Below are 18,476 nucleotides of genomic sequence, written 5' to 3'. Positions count from 1 at the left end.
CCCCTTTGTGCTGCCAGATATACTGTAAATATGGAGATAGATAGAGATAGATAAGATAGATAGATAGATAGATAGATAGATAGATAGATAGATAGATAGATAGATAGAGAGATACTGTAGTGTGACAGAGTCACAGGTAAAGTACTGGAGGGGAGATATGTGTCACTTCGCTTAATGGTGTCAGTGATATAAAGCCAGAGTATTTTCCTCCAGCACTCTAAAGTGTTGTGAGGCTATATCTAAAGTTGCATAAATGGGCTGGTTTTATGTGGACATTCATAGACCTGGTGGGAGAATGTCCACCTTATCTCCATCCGCAGAGCCTGACAGGACCTGTGTGATATCACAATCGTGTGATCAGTCACATGATGGAGGAGTCACATGGTCTAGGGTTTAAGTAGCTGGCTTTCAAGTGCAGCAATGTGGTGTGTCTTGAGAGCGGATTCTCCAGTGGTTTTGCATCCTGAGGAGGAAGGACTTCACCTAGAATTACCATTTTGTTTTACTTGGCTGTTTTTATTTTGTGCTTACCCCTTGGTTTCTGCCGTACTAAATAAACCAAGTGCATCTTTCAAGCCGTAGTGTTCCTGTGTCTACCTTCGTGTGCAGCCGAGTGAGCCGATCTAGCACAATAGATAGACAGATAGAGAGAGAGAGATAGATAGATGTTATATAAAAGATATATCTGCTACTGTCAGAATCATATACATTTTTGTTCCCCTTCTCTTACCCATGTTAGTCGAAATGGTTCAGCCCTTGGTCAGGTGGCCTCTACTGATCTGTATAAGAACCCAAAAGTCTACAGTAAGGTAAGAGTTTTGCTGAATATTTTTCACTGATTAATCTAGTAAGCAAAAATTGTTCTGAGTTTCATCAGTGTTTTTGATCAGAGTGTCATCAGAGTTTGTTCAGTTTTTACCATCAGAGTTGTGTTAGTGTTTTTGTCTGAAATAAAAAAGTGGTGAAGGTTTCTTAACTTCCTTATATCTAACGGTCCATGAAAAGTGGACAGCACACAGATGGCGTACTGTCCGATTTTATCACAGACCTATAGACTTGCATTAGTGAGATTGACCTGAATATAAATCAGACTGCCCTCTGAGATTTTGGCTGAACCACTCGGTTTCCACGAACGTACGGACACATGAACAGCTCCATTGCCTATAATATCCATGAAAACCTCGGATAGAACTGGAGTCTGAATGAGCCCTAGTAGAACTTGTACATGCGCACATATCAGACAAAAGTAAGACATGTCTCCATTTTATTTGAAGACCATCATAAAAAATAGTGGATATGAATATCCCCATAGAATATAAGATGTCAGTGTGTTGTTTGGGAAAAACTGATGTGTGAATGCTACCAAAATTAAGCTAATTACAGAGAGAAACTAAATTGCTCCTTTACAAATATGGTACTATTAAATAGAGGTTTTCACATGCAGTATATACTCACTTCTCTTGTTTTCTCGCTCCAGATTCAATCTATTGATGGGATCAAGATTGTCAATTACTGCTCTCCACTATATTTTGCCAATTCTGAGATATTCAGACAAAAGGTTATTAACAAGGTAAACTCAGAAATGCATTTAAAAAAACAAACATATATATATTCTCAGATGTGATGTGATGTGTTGTTATCTACATGGCCCAATACAATATCAGTAATAGGGTTCCCACCTACCAAGTGCCCTTAATAATAATAATAGTGTTCTTATCTGGCAGAGGGGCTTTTCAGCTCATCAGGCTCCAAAGCTCAGGTGTAAAAGCTACATCTGCACCCCCCTACCTGTTCGGCACTACTCTCCAGCTTTGTATTGATACTCTAATTTTCTGAAATCACCAGATTTATTTTCTTTGTTATTGCCCAAGCACTGTGGCAAATAACATTCACACTATATGCATAATGTGGCGTGAGATTGTTTGATAAGTGGATACTGAAAAAGACATCAATCAATCTACAAAAATATACCTTATCAGTGTACTGTGTGTGCGCATAACACAAAGAAAGCCTTTGACACTATTATCTTTGGATTTTATGTGAAAAAGTGCAGACTGCTTTCGTTAATGTCAATAGCATCTGTATCGGAAAAGTCTGCTTTTCATAAATGCTTTGATAAAGTTGACATTCCATTATTATCTATTCATGAAATCTATTGAAACTACTGCAATATAAATGACATTTAAAGGACAACTTTACTGTTGACTGAAGGGAATATCCCATTAGGACATATTGCCATATGGACATCGCTGACAGAGTCCTTCATTTCAGGAATGCCATTATGAATGAGTAGATAGTTGCTCAAACTAAAAAAAAAATCTACTGGCGATAAGAACTAATCACTGGGGTCACTTCATGCCTAAGAAGGATTTTGGACAATAATCTTAAAGGCATATATTCTCATCATGGTGAATCCCTTTCAGAATGCAGCTGAACTGATTGCCTTTGTTCCGCTTTTAGTACACCTGCCAAACTGTCAAATTTGTTGGGGAAGCAGCAGCCTTCCCAGCAATAACTCAACAGTGTTAGCAGCAGGAAAAAGCTAGCATGGCTTCTAGAGATGAGAAGATCGATTTGTAGGACTCCAGTCCATCGGTCAGGTGAGTAATGTGGGACTGGTTGATGAGAGACTTGTGAATCTCCTTACCATGTGTCATTACACGCTCTTCTTTTGATTAGACAGACTGGCACGACATCAGATGTGCGTCATGCTTCAATTATGATGTCGCATCAGGCCGGCTAATCAAAAAAAAGCTGATTGGTAAGAGGAGATTAGCAGGCTTCTGGTCCAATGGTCACAGATTACTGACCTGACTATAAATGACTGTCCTATAAATTTTGCACACTACTGATGTCAGGCTTACCGGACGGTAGTTCCCCTTATCCACCTTCTTACCTTTGTTAAATATTGGTACCACGTGAGCCGTCCTCTAATCTTGTGGCACCACCCCTGTTACAAGAGAGTCTAAGAATATGAGATACAGCGTTCTGTCAATTATTGAGCTCAATTCCCTCAGTATCCGTGGATGAATGCCATTTGGGCCGGGGGATTTGTCAATGTTTAAATTGCTCAGACGTAGATGCACTTCTTTTTGTGTTAAACTAGTTATATCAAGTTGTGAATTTAGATTTTTGCCTTGTTGAATGATCCCTGTAACAGACAGTTCTTTAGTGAACACAGATGAAAAGTGCCTGTTTAATATCTCTGCCTTTTCTTTATCTTTTGTGAATATCTTGCTGTTGTTATCTCTTAAGGGGCCAATACCATCATTTTTTTTCTTTTTGGCATTGATGTATTTCTAAAACATTTTGGGATTTATTTTAATGTCGTTGGTGATTTGTTTCTCTGTAGATAACTTGGCTAGCTTGATTTCTTTTTTACATTTCTTATTTTGATCTTTATACTCCTGAAATGCTATTTCCGTATTCTCGACTTTCACGATTTTGAATGCCCTTTGTTTTTGTCTTATTGAACCTTGTACTGTCTTATTCATCCATAATGGGTTTTTTTCATTCCTTGAGATTTAATTACCAGAGGGTATAAGTTTTCTGCAGTATTCTAGTAGTATTTCCTTAAAAATGCCCCATTTATGTTTGGTATCCCCAGTTACCATGACGTTGTCCCAGTCTATACGATTAAGCTCTTCCCTTAATTTGTTGAACTCAGCTTTCTTAAAGTTCCAGGTTTTGGCATTTCTCCTTTTTAATGTTTGATGAAAATAATATTGGAACTTACTATGTTAGGGTCACTGCTTCCCAAATGTATCCTGAATGTTAATTCAGATTATATGTTACTACTATACCAATAAACTACACTGTATTAGTATTCTATATATTTTATAGCATTCTGAAACATATTTAGATATGAACTTCTTTACCTGCTAGACTGGATTGGATCCTTGCAAAGTCTATCTGGCGAAAAAGAAGTACCTGAAGAAGCATGAAGCTGAAGAGCTTAAAAGGCAAAGAGGATCTGTGTTCATGAAAAGCAAGGCAAGTCTGAAGCATGGAATGAAAAAAAGTAGTGTCTGGTTTGGCTTTCATCCACTATCATGTGACAAGGCCCTTTACAGGGTTGTAATTAGTGATGAGCGAGTATACTTGTTGCTCGAGATTTCCCGAGCACCCTCGGGGGGTCTCCGAGTATTTGTAAGTGCTCGGAGATTTAGTTTTTGTTGACACAGCTGCATGATTTACATCTGCTAGCCAGCATAAGTACATGTGGGGGTTGCATGGTTGCTAGGGAATCCACACATGTAAACAAGCTGGCTAACAGATGTAAATCATTCAGCTGCGGCGATGAAAACTAAATCTCCGAGCACTAAAAAATACTCGGAGGACACCCGAGCGTGCTCGGGAAATCTCGAGTAACAAGTATATTCGCTCATCACTAGTTGTAATTGATTTTTAAGATTGATACCTCCAATAGGTACCAGTAGAGTTCTACTTGTCTTCCTCTCTGAAGAGGCTATATACCATTTTTAATAAATGATCAAGTAATAGTGTGAAAATCATCTTGCATATTAGACATCATGAGGTTTATTGCTAATAATAAGCGAATTAGTTTCATAATACACCAATATAAGGGTAAGAGCTCTATTTTTCTAACACAAGAGAGTTGTATGATACAAAGATAGCTACCAGCAGACACCACTAGAAGGAGCTTAAAAATGATTAATTAAATAATTATTTTTAAGCTTAGTTATAAACTCGTCCTTATTCGTCTCTACAAGTGCTGGTTACAGGCATTAAACTTTGGACCTATTAGATTTAAAAATGCACAAAAGATACACTGTAATATACCATATATACTCGAGTATAAGCCGAGATTTTCAGCCCATTTTTTGAGACTGAAAGTGCCTCTGTCGGCTTATACTTGAGTCACCCCCACGAGTCTGTCTCCCCTCTCCTCCAGTCCATCTCTGTTCCCCAGGAGTGTTTCTTACCCCCTCCTTCACAGCAGCAGTGGCGGAGCAGCGTGATCCTGGCATGTATTGAGTCCCAGAGATAGCGGCGTGCCAGTAACATATGGAGCAAGCAGTAGCCGTACAGCAGGTGGAAGTTGCTGGTGGCCTGTATTTTCAATGCCCCACGCTTCACTTCCGGTGACGTCACGAATATTCATAAGCCTAATGGAGCGGGACCGGAAGTGAAGTGTTCACAGCGAAAATACAGGCCTCCCGCAACCATCACCTGCCATACGGCTACCGCTTGGCCTCCACGCCTGCTACTGCTGCTCCATACGTAACCGGCATGCCGCTACCTCCGGGACTCGATACATGACAGGATGACGCTGCTCCGCCGCTGCTGTGAAGAAGTGGGTAAGAAACACCCCCGTGGGAGACTCGCGGACTGACGGGGTGAGGGGAGACTCGCGGGGAGAGGGGGGACTCACAGGGAGAGGGGAGACTCACAGGGAGAGGGGAGACTCACAGACCTAGTAGCTGCTGCATCTTCCCCCTCAGCGTATACTCTAGTCAATAAGTTTTCCCTGTTTTTGAGGTAAAATTAGGTACCTCGGCTTATACTCGAGTATATATCGTATATATACAGTACATTTAAAGGGAACCTGTGCAGACTATTTTACTACTAAATACAGTTGTTTGTTTGTTGAAACAATTACACCCCCACCCCATATACCTCCAGGCTAATTTGCAAATGACTTTAAAGATTGACTTCTTAGTACTTGTTGCGGAGACATGTGGGTCAGTAGGTGCTCTTGTCCACTGGCCTCCCTGTCTTTAGAAAGACCTCATGGGCCGGGGGTTCCTCCCACGGAACGCCCGCACTCCTTCCCTGTGGGCAGAACACTACTCAGGCAGCACAGGGTAAATGTACCACACTCCGTTAAGACTTTATTGGGTCACCACCAACAGTCAACAGTATATATTACATTCCCAGCAAGGATACAGATACTGCAGGAGACAAAGTCTCACCCTCCTACTCACTCGTCAGGGATTAGAACCTCTGTGACTTCAAGGCATCTAGGGCCAACTACCCCAATCAGCAGTACCCCACTTTTGGCGAGCACCCACTGAGAGAAGGTAGTGGCAAGCTTAGAAAGCTGACCAAGCACAGAGAGGTATGTGGCCAGGTGACCGGATTTTCACAACCTGAGTTCTCCAGACAAACTTGTGTACTCAGTGTTGAGCAGTGGAGCAGTCCTGTAATCCACGAGCTGGAACCATGGTCCTTAGGCTGAAGTCCTGTAGCATCACACAATGACAGGAGCAGGCCCCTTTTACATCTGTTACCTCATTTTTCAGGGCATTGTTCCCTTATAATATATTCATGGCTGTTCCCTTATTGTTCGCTAGTTCAATTAGAGCGCAAAATTGTCCTCCAAATGATGCAGACTAGTACATCTCAGGGAGCTGATGCAATCTGTAATCAGCAGGCATTCCACAAATTAGCGTGCAAAAAGGGGCACTAGACAGTCTCACATGAAACAATGGCTCGTCTCTTGATTTACTGAACAAAGGAATAACAGGTTTGGCATAGTAAAAGTAGTTCACCCCCCTGCACATGTGGCCAGATTGAGAGTTGTCACACTTGTACATTGGATTACGACAAAACAGGACTATTAGGTTACGGTCAGACTATCAGTATTTGGTCAGTATTTCACATCAGTATTTGTTAGCCAAAACCAGGAGTGGGTCAAAAATACAGACTTGGTGACATGTTTCCATTATAGCTTTCCCCTCTGTTTGTTCCACTCCTGGTTTTGGCTTACAAATACTGATTTAAAATACTGACCAAAGGCTGATAGTGTGACCGTAGCCTTATTGTAGTAGGATTTACACACGGGATACCACTTGTGATGTTGTACATGTAGTCCGAACTGTGAACAATGTGGTATAGAGAAGGAGAAGCAGAGCAGAATGACATACAGGTCCTTCTCAAAAAATTAGCATATAGTGTTAAATTTCATTATTTACCATAATGTAATGATTACAATTAAACTTTCATATATTATAGATTCATTATCCACCAACTGAAATTTGTCAGGTCTTTTATTGTTTTAATACTGATGATTTTGGCATACAACTCCTGATAACCCAAAAAACCTGTCTCAATAAATTAGCATATTTCACCCGGCCAATCAAATAAAAGTGTTTTTTAATAACAAACAAAAAAAACATCAAATAATAATGTTCAGTTATGCACTCAATACTTGGTCGGGAATCCTTTGGCAGAAATGACTGCTTCAATGCGGCGTGGCATGGAGGCAATCAGCCTGTGACACTACTGAGATGTTATGGAGGCCCAGGATGCTTCAATAGCGGCCTTAAGCTCATCCAGATTGTTGGGTCTTGCGTCTCTCAACTTTCTCTTCACAATATCCCACAGATTCTCTATGGGGTTCAGGTCAGGAGAGTTGGCAGGCCAATTGAGCACAGTAATACCATGGTCAGTAAACCATTTACCAGTGGTTTTGGCACTGTGAGCAGGTGCCAGGTCGTGCTGAAAAATGAAATCTTCATCTCCATAAAGCATTTCAGCCGATGGAAGCATGAAGTGCTCCAAAATCTCCTGATAGCTAGCTGCATTGACCCTGCCCTTGATGAAACACAGTGGACCAACACCAGCAGCTGACATGGCACCCCACACCATCACTGACTGTGGGTACTTGACACTGGACTTCAGGCATTTTGGCATTTTCTTCTCCCCAGTCTTCCTCCAGACTCTGGCACCTTGATTTCCGAATGACATGCAAAATTTGCTTTCATCAGAAAAAAGTACTTGGGACCACTTAGCAACAGTCCAGTGCTGCTTCTCTGTAGCCCAGGTCAGGCGCTTCTGCCGCTGTTTATGGTTCAAAAGTGGCTTTACCTGGGGAATGCGGCACCTGTAGCCCATTTCCTGCACACGCCTGTGCACGGTGGCTCTGGATGTTTCCACACCAGACTCAGTCCACTGCTTCCTCAGGTTCCCCAAGGTCTGGAATTGGTCCTTCTCCACAATCTTCCTCAGGGTCCGGTCACCTCTTCTCGTTGTACAGCGTTTTCTGCCACATTGTTTCCTTCCAACAGACTTACCATTGAGGTGCCTTGATACAGCACTCTGGGAACAGCCTATTTGTTGAGAAATTTCTTTCTGGGTCTTACCCTCTTGCTTGAGGGTGTCAATGATGGCCTTCTTGACATCTGTCAGGTCGCTAGTCTTACCCATGATGGGGGTTTTGAGTAATGAACCAGGCAGGGAGTTTTTAAAAGCCTCAGGTATCTTTTGCATGTGTTTAGAGTTAATTAGTTGATTCATAAGATTAGGGTAATAGGTCGTTTAGAGAACCTTTTCTTGATATGCTAATTTATTGAGACAGGTTTTTTGGGTTATCAGGAGTTGTATGCCAAAATCATCAGTATTAAAACAATAAAAGACCTGACAAATTTCAGTTGGTGGATAATGAATCTATAATATATGAAAGTTTAATTGTAATCATTACATTATGGTAAATAATGAAATTTAACACTATATGCTAATTTTTTGAGAAGGACCTGTATTTATTTGTTGAAAAAGTTTCAGTAAAATGTATTCACTGAAAACCCTGGTGTTTATATGTGTGAGAGTCCAATGGGTGGTTCTAGACATACAGGGAAGACTCTCAATCACAAAGTAGGACCGCCCACTGGACTCATATGCATACAGACGCCAGGGATTTGAAAGAATAAAATAGACGTTTTCCTGAATCTTTTCCCACAAAAAGATCAGGGGTAGACATATATAGCAAGTGCCTTGCCAATTTAGACTTAAGAAATCACTGATATCTATTATTGCAATTCAGTCTTGGATATAATAATGTTGACATGGATTTGTCACCAGATTTTACAATATAAACTGTATACATTATTACTTAGATCATATACCTGATCTACTTACTTTGAAAATCCGTGTCAGAATAGCTTGATATTTTTTAGATTAAAGGCTGAGTCACACATAACGATATCGTTAACGATATCGTTGCAACGTCACGCTTTTGGTGACGTAGCAACGATCCCGCTAACGATCTCGTTATGTATGACAGCGACCAACGATCAGGCCCCTGCTGGGAGATCGTTGGTCGTTGGGGAATGATCAGGACCATTTTTTGGTCGCTGATCACCCGCTGTCATCGCTGGATCGGCGTGTGTGACGCAGATCCAGCGATGTGTTCACTTGTAACCAGGGTAAATATAGGGTTACTAAGCGCAGGGCCGCACTTAGTAACCCGATATTTACCCTGGTTACCATTGTAAAAGTTAAAAAAAAAACAGTACATACTCACATTCTGATGTCTGTCACGTCCCCCGGCGTCCACAGGGTTAAAACTGCTTTCGGCAGGAGCACTGCTAATGCACGCGCTGCTGCCGAGAGCTTCCCTGCACTGACTGTGTCAGCGTCGGCTGTAAAGCAGAGCACAGCGGTGACGTCACCGCTGTTACTGCCGGCACTGACACATTCAGTGCAGGGAAGCTCTCAGCAGCAGCGCTCCTGCCGAAAGCAGTTTTAACCCTGTGGACGCCGGCGGGGGACGTGACAGACATCAGAATGTGAGTATGTAGTGTTTTTTTTTTTTACTTTTACAATGGTAACCAGGGTAAATATCGGGTTACTAAGCGCGGCCCTGCACTTAGTAACCCGATGTTTACCCTGGTTACCTGGGTGCTGCAGGGGGACTTCGGCATCGTTGAAGACAGTTTCAACGATGCCGAAGTCGTTCCCCCGATCGTTGGACGCTGGAGAGAGCTGTCTGTGTGACAGCTCCCCAGCGACCACACAACGACTTACCAACGATCACGGCCAGGTCGTATCGCTGGTTGTGATCGTTGGTAAGTCGTTTAGTGTAACTCCAGCTTAAGGCTAAAAGTGCTCATTTTAATATCTAGAGAGACATTTTTCAAAAGGATTATACAGTCATTCTGCCATGTATTATCAAAGCTAGAATACCGGCCTCATCATCAGTTCTAAGAAAATCTATTGAGTAATGTATGCAGTTTGGATTATAACATTTGGTGACAGATCTAGGTATATGTTCAATTCCCTTCATTACCATGTTTTTTTTTCAGGAAGGTTTCGCTCTAAATGGCAAATATTCTGATCACAATGTTCAACAGGAAAAGGGGCATACACATGAACATATTTATTCTTTATTGTTATTTCTGTCATGCAGACATTATCGCTGCAAGAGCTGCAAGAGGATTTTGATGCAATATCCCCAACTGATTCCAACAACAACAGCACCGTGAGCGGCACAAACAGTACCATCAGTTACATAGCGTCAAATACGCTGACTGTGGAGGCATCATTTCCGGTCACTATTCCGAATGGTGTATCAGCCCAAGCACAAACTGAGGATCCCATCATCATGGCACCTCCAATTGTCCACTTCCATACTGTCATCATTGATATGAGCGGTGTGTGTTTCGTCGATCTGATGGGTATCAAAGCATTAGGAAAGGTAGGTACTGTCAGGTTGCTGTTGGTCACACCCTGCTAAACCATGCCCAAATTTTTGGAAAACTGGGTGGAAGTAAAACATAAAAAGTTGCAAAATGTTTTTTCTACTACGGGTTTGCGCAAAAGTTTGTAACTTTAATGTATTAGAAAACTGGTGTAAGCATTTTGATGAATTTCCCCTTATGTTTTTTTTATGATTAGATTTAAAGAGGTTCTGTGATGACTGTTTAAAGGGATCCTTTAAACAGAAACTTTTAACCCCTCTCCCCATACCATTAATTTGATTGTGTTGACTTTGAAAAGATAAGTCAGTTGATCCCTTTGTGACCCCATAGTGCTGCTGCAGCAGCAAGAAATCGTGATTTGAAGTTCAGTCTGGAAGTGCATTGGGGCACGACTATGCACTTACAGCCCTTTAGCCTCAGTTGCATTCTCAAACCAACAGCACCTTTTCCTGGCTGACTGTCAGGTTGTTTGCTCTGGTACATGGCCACTGAACCGTAAATCAGCCAGGCAGGGGTGCTGCTAGGTAGGCAATACAACAAAGGTAAAGGAGCGGCAAGTGCACCGTCAAGCCCCAATGCACTTCCAGACTGAACTTCCCTTTGGGATCATAATGGGATCAACTGGCTTATCTTTGAAAGGGCTACACAGTCATATTAATGTGTTCTTTCTTTTGGGGGTGAGGATGTAAAAGTTTTGTCAGGTTTACTATGAGTAAATACTTGTATGTCACAAAAAATAACAATTTGTCTTTTCTAATAACTCTGTTATACCTCCTAGATATGAAATAATAAATTGAGACAGAGGTGTAACATTTCTCAAAGGAGTGTGTCCCTACACACAATTGTTCATTGAACGGAAAAATCAGCAGTGGGGACAGGTCCTCTTTAAAGGGAACCTGTCAGCAGGATTGTGCACAGTAACCTTCACACAGTGTCAGGTCGGCGCCGTTATACTGATTACAATGATACCTTGGCTGATGAAATCCGTCTTGTGGTTGTTGTTTAATCTTTGTCAGTTTTGAGTTAATGATATGCTCGTGCTCCACGGCCTGTGGGGGAAGGGTCTTCATGTGGTGCTCTGATTAGATATCCATAATGAAGACTGCTGACAGGTCACTGATCCCTCACTGACCTGCCCCCTAGTTTACATAATGAATATTATATACACATAATAAAATTAAAAAAAAACCCTTCTGCAGGCAGGCACCAGCCGTGGCACCTGCGCTGCAGCATAATCACATGTGTAATGTGTTTATAATTATTATGGTTGAGGTTATCCTGATATTAAAAAAAAATCCATTTGAAAATAGCGTTCGCCGCACCTGCGCAGTAGCAGGTATCAGTGTACATAGAGGTGATCCGATAGCTGCCGTGCCATCCTACTATTTTCAAATGGATTTTTTTTTTAAATGTCAGGATAACCTCATCCATAATAATCATATGCACATTACACATGCGATTATATAATATTCATTATGTAAACTAGGGGGCAGATCAGTGAGGGATCAGTGACCACTTAATCAGAGCACCACATGAAGACTCCCCCCCCCCCAACAGGCCGCCCGAGGACATGAGCATATCATTAACTCAAAACTGAAAATAAAGATTAAACAACAACCACAAGATGGATTTCGTCAACCAAGGTATCATTTTAATCAGTATAACGGCGCCGACCTGACACTGTCTGTAGGTTACTCAGCACAATCCTGCTGACAGGTTCCCTTTAAATATAATTTTTATTTTAAAATTAACATTTACTCTAGTGAAAATATAACTTTTATTGCCTTATCTCTATATCTTTGATATATTGACTATTTTTATATGCACAGATTAGGTAAATATTGTACACATATTTGTACAGCACAAGACTGCCGCTAGAGTAGGGTTATCAAGCACACTGCTTGGGGGCTACATATGGCCCCTGAGGTGGTCATCTGCGGCTTGCAGGGCACTGGAGTTCCCGAGACATGCTTGGGACAATGAAGAGCTCATAGAAGGAGGACCTTTAATGGGATCACGCTGGAGTAAAGGGTATTAAGGCCCCGTCTCACATAGCGAGATCGCTAGCGAGATCGCTGCTGAGTCACTAGTTTGTGACGCAACAGCGACCTCAGTAGCGATCTCGCTATGTGTGACACGTACCAGCGATCAGGCCCCTGCTGCGAGATCGCTGGTCGTGTCGGAATGGCCTGGACCTTTTTTTGGTCGTTGAGGCCCCGCTGACATCGCTGAATCGGTGTGTGACACCGATCCAGCGATGTCTTCACTGGTAACCAGGGTAAACATCGGGTTACTAAGCGCAGGGCCGCGCTTAGTAACCCGATATTTACCCTGGTTACCAAAAAAAACAAACAGTACATACTCGCCTTTCGGTGTCCGTCAGGTCCCTTGCCGTCTGCTTCCTGCTCTGAGATCCGGCCGTACAGTGAGAGCGCAGCACAGCAGTGACGTCACCGCTGCGCTCTGCTCTCAGTGTACGGCGGCTCAGTCAGAGCAGGAAGCAGACGGCAAGGGACACCGAAAGGCGAGTATGTACTGTTTGTTTTTTTTGGTAACCAGGGTAAATATCGGGTTACTAAGCGCGGCCCTGCGCTTAGTAACCCGATGTTTACCCTGGTTACCCGGGTGCTGCAGGGGGACTTCGGCATCGTTGAAGACAGTTTCAACGATGCCGAAGTCGTTCCCCTGATCGTTGGTCGCTGGAGAGAGCTGTCTGTGTGACAGCTCCCCAGCGACCACACAGCGACAAAACAGCGACGCTGCAGCGATCAGCATCGTTGTCTGTATCGCTGCAGCGTCGCTGTGTGAGACGGGGCCTTTAGAGTGCAGAGTCTTGGGGCGGAGACGACTTTTCCCAGCGCTGCTCGTGATAGGTGAAGATGGAGAAGAGGATTTTTTAACCTGTACCCGACATCCATTGTATAGGTACGGCGGAGTGAAAGATGACACAGTCCAAGAGCAGAGCTGGCATCATCATCAGTGGATGCCAGTTTTATATCATAGCTGTTAGGACTGGCGGAACGCACCGAGTAAATAGTGAGATGATATTTGGTGCGTTCGCAGCCCGGGGTCCACCATCCAGGAGAGAACCTGCTGCTGGCAAATGGCGGTGGAAGCGAACTCTGTTACGTCACAGGGTTGCGGTACCGCACAAAGAGCGCAAGCAAGGAGTCACTGAACTCAATCCCAAGACTCGGGAATAGAGTTCGTCTAGACCACTTGCGCTCGACCCCGCTACTGGGTGTCAGACTATAACTAATAATAGTCAATTTTAGCACAAGAGTGCGAGCAGTGCCGCACTGGCGGACACCACCAACCACCCAGACTTGGGTTAGAGAAGCGCTCTAAAAGCGCACGGCGCCGCACTGGCGGTCACAGCAATACGCTGTATCGTATGTATAATGTTGATAGCTTAGTCGGGCGCTAGACAGCAGACATCCACCTTATGCGAGCAGTCATATACACTAGGGAGGGGATGTTTAAAGAACGACTTGCACTCATCAACACACACACATTTTCAAATGTACACTAGCACATGGCCGTGCGGCCATGTGAACCTTTTATAGCTGCAGCAAGTACAGGACCTTCCCAGAAGGACCAATGGGAGTCAGCCACAGAAGTGGAGCACCTTCAGGACCTTCCTAGAGGACCAATGGGATTTGCTGCAGTATCTGAGCATGTGACCCTCGATCTCCAACGAGAGAACTTACCCTGGGCATGCTCAGAAGGGGAAAAGTAGGACTTAGTCCCAAAAACGTCTGCTCTCCACTGCCCAGTACAGGCTACAATGGCAGAAGCTGGAAAGGCAGCAGTAACCCTTTGCACAGAGTGAGACTGAGCGAGACGCTGGGACCGACGTCTCCGCTGAGCAGGCTCCACTGTGGCAGAAGAATGGGAGACCGCAGCAGAGATGGTCCGAGATTCCCCTTGTGCAGAAGCGGGAACTCGACCCCTAACAATAGCTGCAATGGTCATAATTAGTATTAGCACCAATATGGGTTGTTTAACACCTTAGATACCGCTGTCAATTTAAATGGTTATTTGAGGTATTGGACTCCGTCTTTAAGCATAATTGGCACCCTGCAATCTTGGAGTACCAGTAGTTACCATGGCAACCTGAGACCAAGTAATAACCTTCAGGTCAGACAGCTACGGTGGCCTGTAAGGTCCTGCAATAAGCAAGGTGTAACAGGTGAAGTGTCAGTGTGAGGCTACAGTCACACAATCGGTATATGGTCAGTATTTTACCTCAGAATTTGTAAGCCAAAACCAAGGGGTGGGAGATAAATACATAAGTAGTGACGTGTTTCTATTATACTTTTCCCCTGATCCTGCAGTACAGAAGTATTGCAGGATATTAGATCAGTGATCAGGCAAGTAAAAATTCCATATAGAGTTAGTGAAAAATGTATAAAATTAAACAAAAAAATCAAAATAAAGGAAAAATTAAAGAAATTATTTTGCCACCAAAAACGCTATTTTATCGAAAAACAAAACACATTTGGTATCATGGCGACCTAAGATATGAAACTGTTCCATAACCCATTTGATGAACATAGTAAAAAAAATACACAAATTTTGTGTGGGTTTGAGAACTCTGCACTAAAGCAAATTACAACTGGAGCAAAAAACAGCTATTTACAGGCTCATTTTCAGTTTGCTGCCCCTAGTGACAGCTTTGTGCTATAGCGGTTTACCTGTGCATGGAAAGATTCTTACAATACTATTTAATGAATCCATTTCTTCCTGTCTCTTTCAACAGTTGTGTTCCAGTTACCAAAGGATTGGAGTGAACTTCTATTTAGCAGATGTACAAGGTATGAAACACTTTTCATTCCCTACTCAACCCAAGAGTGCAGAACCCAACCACAGATCTCCGTGCTGACGATCTGGCCAATTACTTCAAAGAAAAAATTGACCATATCCGACAGGAAATTATCTCCCAATCCCCTCATACCATGCACTGTCCTCCCTCCCCCACTGCACCTAGCTCACTCTCTGACTTGGAACCAGTCACAGAAGAAGAAGTAATCAGGCTCCTTGCATCTTATCGCCCGACCACTTGCACTAGTGACCCCATTCCATTACATCTCCTCCAGTCCCTTTCCCCTGCTGTCACCGCTCACCTAACAAAAATGCTCAACCTCTCTCTCTCTTCCGGTATCTTCCCCTCCTCATATAAGCATGCCATCATACATCCATTACTTAAAAAACCATTCCTCGACCAAAACTATGCCGCTAACTATAGACCTGTCTCTAATCTTCCCTTCATCTCTAAACTCCTTGAAAGGCCTGGTCCACTCCCATCTTACCCGCTATCTCTCAGATAACTCTCTTCTCGACCCTCTTCAATCTGGCTTCCGCTCTTTACACTCTACTGAAACTGCCCTCACTACAGTCTCTAATGATCTACTAACAGCTAAATCTAATGGTCACTGCTCCATGCTAATTCTCTTGGATCTCTCTGCAGCATTTGATACTGTGGATCATCAGCTCCTCTTCACTATGCTACACTCCTTCGGCCTCAAGGACACCGTTCTCGCCTGGTTCTCCTCCTATCTCTCTGACCGCTCTTTCACTGTATCCTTTGCTGGTTCCTCCTCCTCTCACCTTCCCCTTACTATCGGGATTCCTCAAGGATCAGTCCTAGGCCCCCTCCTCTTCTCTTTGTTTACTGCCCCTATTGGACAAACAATCAGTAGATTTTGGTTCCAGTACATTTCTATGCTGATGACACCCAATTATACACTTCTCCTGACATCACTCCTGCCTTTTTAGAAAACACCAGTGATTGTCTTACCGCTGTCTCTAACATCATGTCCTCCCTCTATCTGAAACTGAACCTGTCAAAAACTGAACTCCTCGTGTTTTCTCCCTCTACTAACCTACCTTTGACATTGCCATCTCCGTGTGTGGTTCCACCATTACTCCAAAGCAACATGCCCGCTGCCTTGGAGTCGAGCTTTCGTTCACCCCGCAAATCTGATCACTGGCTCGCTCTTGTTATCTGCACCTCAAAAACATTTCTACAATTCAACCTTTTCTGACTTTCAACACTGCAAAAACGTTTACTGTTTCTCTTATTCATTCTCGTCTGGACTATTGTAACTTTCTACTAATTGGCCTCCCTCTTACCAAACTCTCCCCTCTCCAATCTGTCCTGAATGCTGCAGCCAGGATCATATTCCTCACCAATCGTTACACCGATACCTCTACCTTGTGCCAGTCATTACACTGGCTACCCATCCAGTCCAGAATCCAGTACAAACTTATTGTCCTCATCCACAAAGCACTCCATGGCTCAGCACCACCCTACATCTCCTCCCTGGTCTCAACCTATCACCCTACCTTTGCTCTCCGTTCTGCTAATGATCTGAGGTTAACATCCTCAATAATCAGAACTTCCCACTCTGGTCTCCAAGACTTTTCACGTGCTGCGCCAATTCTTTGGAATGCACTACCCAGGTTAATATGATTAATCCCCACAGTTTTAAGCGTACCCTAAAAACGCATTTGTTCAGACTGGCCTACCGCCTCAACGCATTAACCTAACTATCCTTGTGTGGCCCATTCAAATAACTTAAACGATAATCAGGTTCCTTGCATCATGTTCTCATACACTTTATGCAGTTAATAGCTCTCTGTGTCTGTACTGCTACATACTTAGGCTGATAACTGGTTCATGCAGCTTTACATGAACACCCGAGCCTTACACTATGGCTGGTCTGAACAACGAAAGCAATTGTTACCATCCACCTCTCGTGTCTCCCTTTTTCCTCATAGTTTGTAAGCTTGCGAGCAGGGCCCTCACTCCTATTGGTATCTGTTTTGATCTGTGTTTATTGTTATGCTGTAATGTCTATTGTCTGTGCAAATCCCCATCTGTAATGTAAAGTGCTGCGGAATATGTTGGCGCTATACAAATAAAATTATTATTATTATTATTATTATTATTATTAAAACGTGCATGTGTTATGTTAGTGGAGCGCCCCCACACCGCCGCAGGGCCTAGGGGTACCCGGAGCCGGGCCTCTGGGTCTCAGTCCTGGGGTTGTCACGGTGGCTAGACCCGGTCCGTGGCCCTGTCCGTCAGTGGGGGACGTCCGGTGCAATAAGTGATGATGATGGTGCAGTAACGGTGGTGTAGCGGTGCAGTTGTGGGGTGCAGGTCGCGGTAAATAACGAGGACACCAGGTTGCAGTCTCTTTACCTCTTTACTGGAGATCTCTCAGTCCGCAGTCCAGAATACGGTTCACCAGGCTGCGCAAGTCCGGTCGGTCCGATGGCACCTCCAGAGTTCTCCTCACAGGTGGAAATCAGTGCCCTCCTTCTTAGCGCTATGTGTTGTAGTCCTTCCCTGCTGTGCTCACGGAAAGTACCCCACAACTGTCGTGTCTGTTTCTTAAGTTCCCTCACAACTCGATTCACTGATGTTCTTCTCGTATTCCATCCCTCCCTGTTATTCAGGTTGGAACGGCACCCGTTTGTCAGGTAGGCCTGGAGTTCTTCCGGGACCCTAGAGACGCCCCTCTCCCGCAATTGCCCCCCAAGACTTCATAGGTGATATGTGGTAGACAGCCCGCCTTAAACTGACTGCCCTGCCGCTGTTTGGAGTATGGCTTGAAGCTGTATGCTATTCCACTCCCTCGGCGTTCCGGCCACCGGTAATGCGCCTCAGTAGGATGTTGCTCCGGTCCTACAGCATGACCCCTACTGGTATTCTCCTTTTTGCTTGATCTCGTTTCTCACTCAGCACAATCTATCTCGCTTCTAGTCCTTTCTTGGGCACCGCCGCTATGCTGAGCAGGCACGGTCCCGTTACGTTCTTTCCAATGCCAAGCCTCTGTCAGGATCCCACCCCTGACAGAGACCCTACTGTCTCTTCCTCCACAACACCCTCTGCCACAAGGTGTTGCTTCGTTCAATCCAGTCAGCTTTCTCCTCTAACTTCCTGCCTGACCCCCAGTTTACCCACTATGGTGGGGAGTGGCCTAATGAATAGCACCCTTAGCTCCCCCCGGAGGCCCTGCTGTG

At 43.9% G+C, this 18,476-nt stretch overlaps 1 protein-coding gene across 2 annotated transcripts in view; it reads left to right on the top strand.

Moving 5' to 3' along the window:
* Positions 1-18,476, top strand: part of SLC26A9 (solute carrier family 26 member 9) — a 233,432-nt gene that overhangs the window by 201,585 nt on the left and 13,371 nt on the right. For both annotated transcript variants that reach the window (XM_077295144.1, XM_077295143.1), the window contains exons 14-18: positions 740-809; positions 1,478-1,570; positions 3,886-3,993; positions 10,151-10,438; positions 15,205-15,259. In XM_077295144.1, the coding sequence (XP_077151259.1) occupies positions 740-809; positions 1,478-1,570; positions 3,886-3,993; positions 10,151-10,438; positions 15,205-15,259 (614 nt within the window). The remainder of the gene's footprint in view (positions 1-739; positions 810-1,477; positions 1,571-3,885; positions 3,994-10,150; positions 10,439-15,204; positions 15,260-18,476) is intronic.

Source organism: Ranitomeya variabilis, chromosome 3 (genome assembly GCF_051348905.1).
Source record: "Ranitomeya variabilis isolate aRanVar5 chromosome 3, aRanVar5.hap1, whole genome shotgun sequence".
NCBI lineage: Eukaryota > Metazoa > Chordata > Amphibia > Anura > Dendrobatidae > Ranitomeya > Ranitomeya variabilis.
Note: the sequence above shows the minus strand (reverse complement) of the source record. Positions and strands in the feature narration are given on the sequence as shown.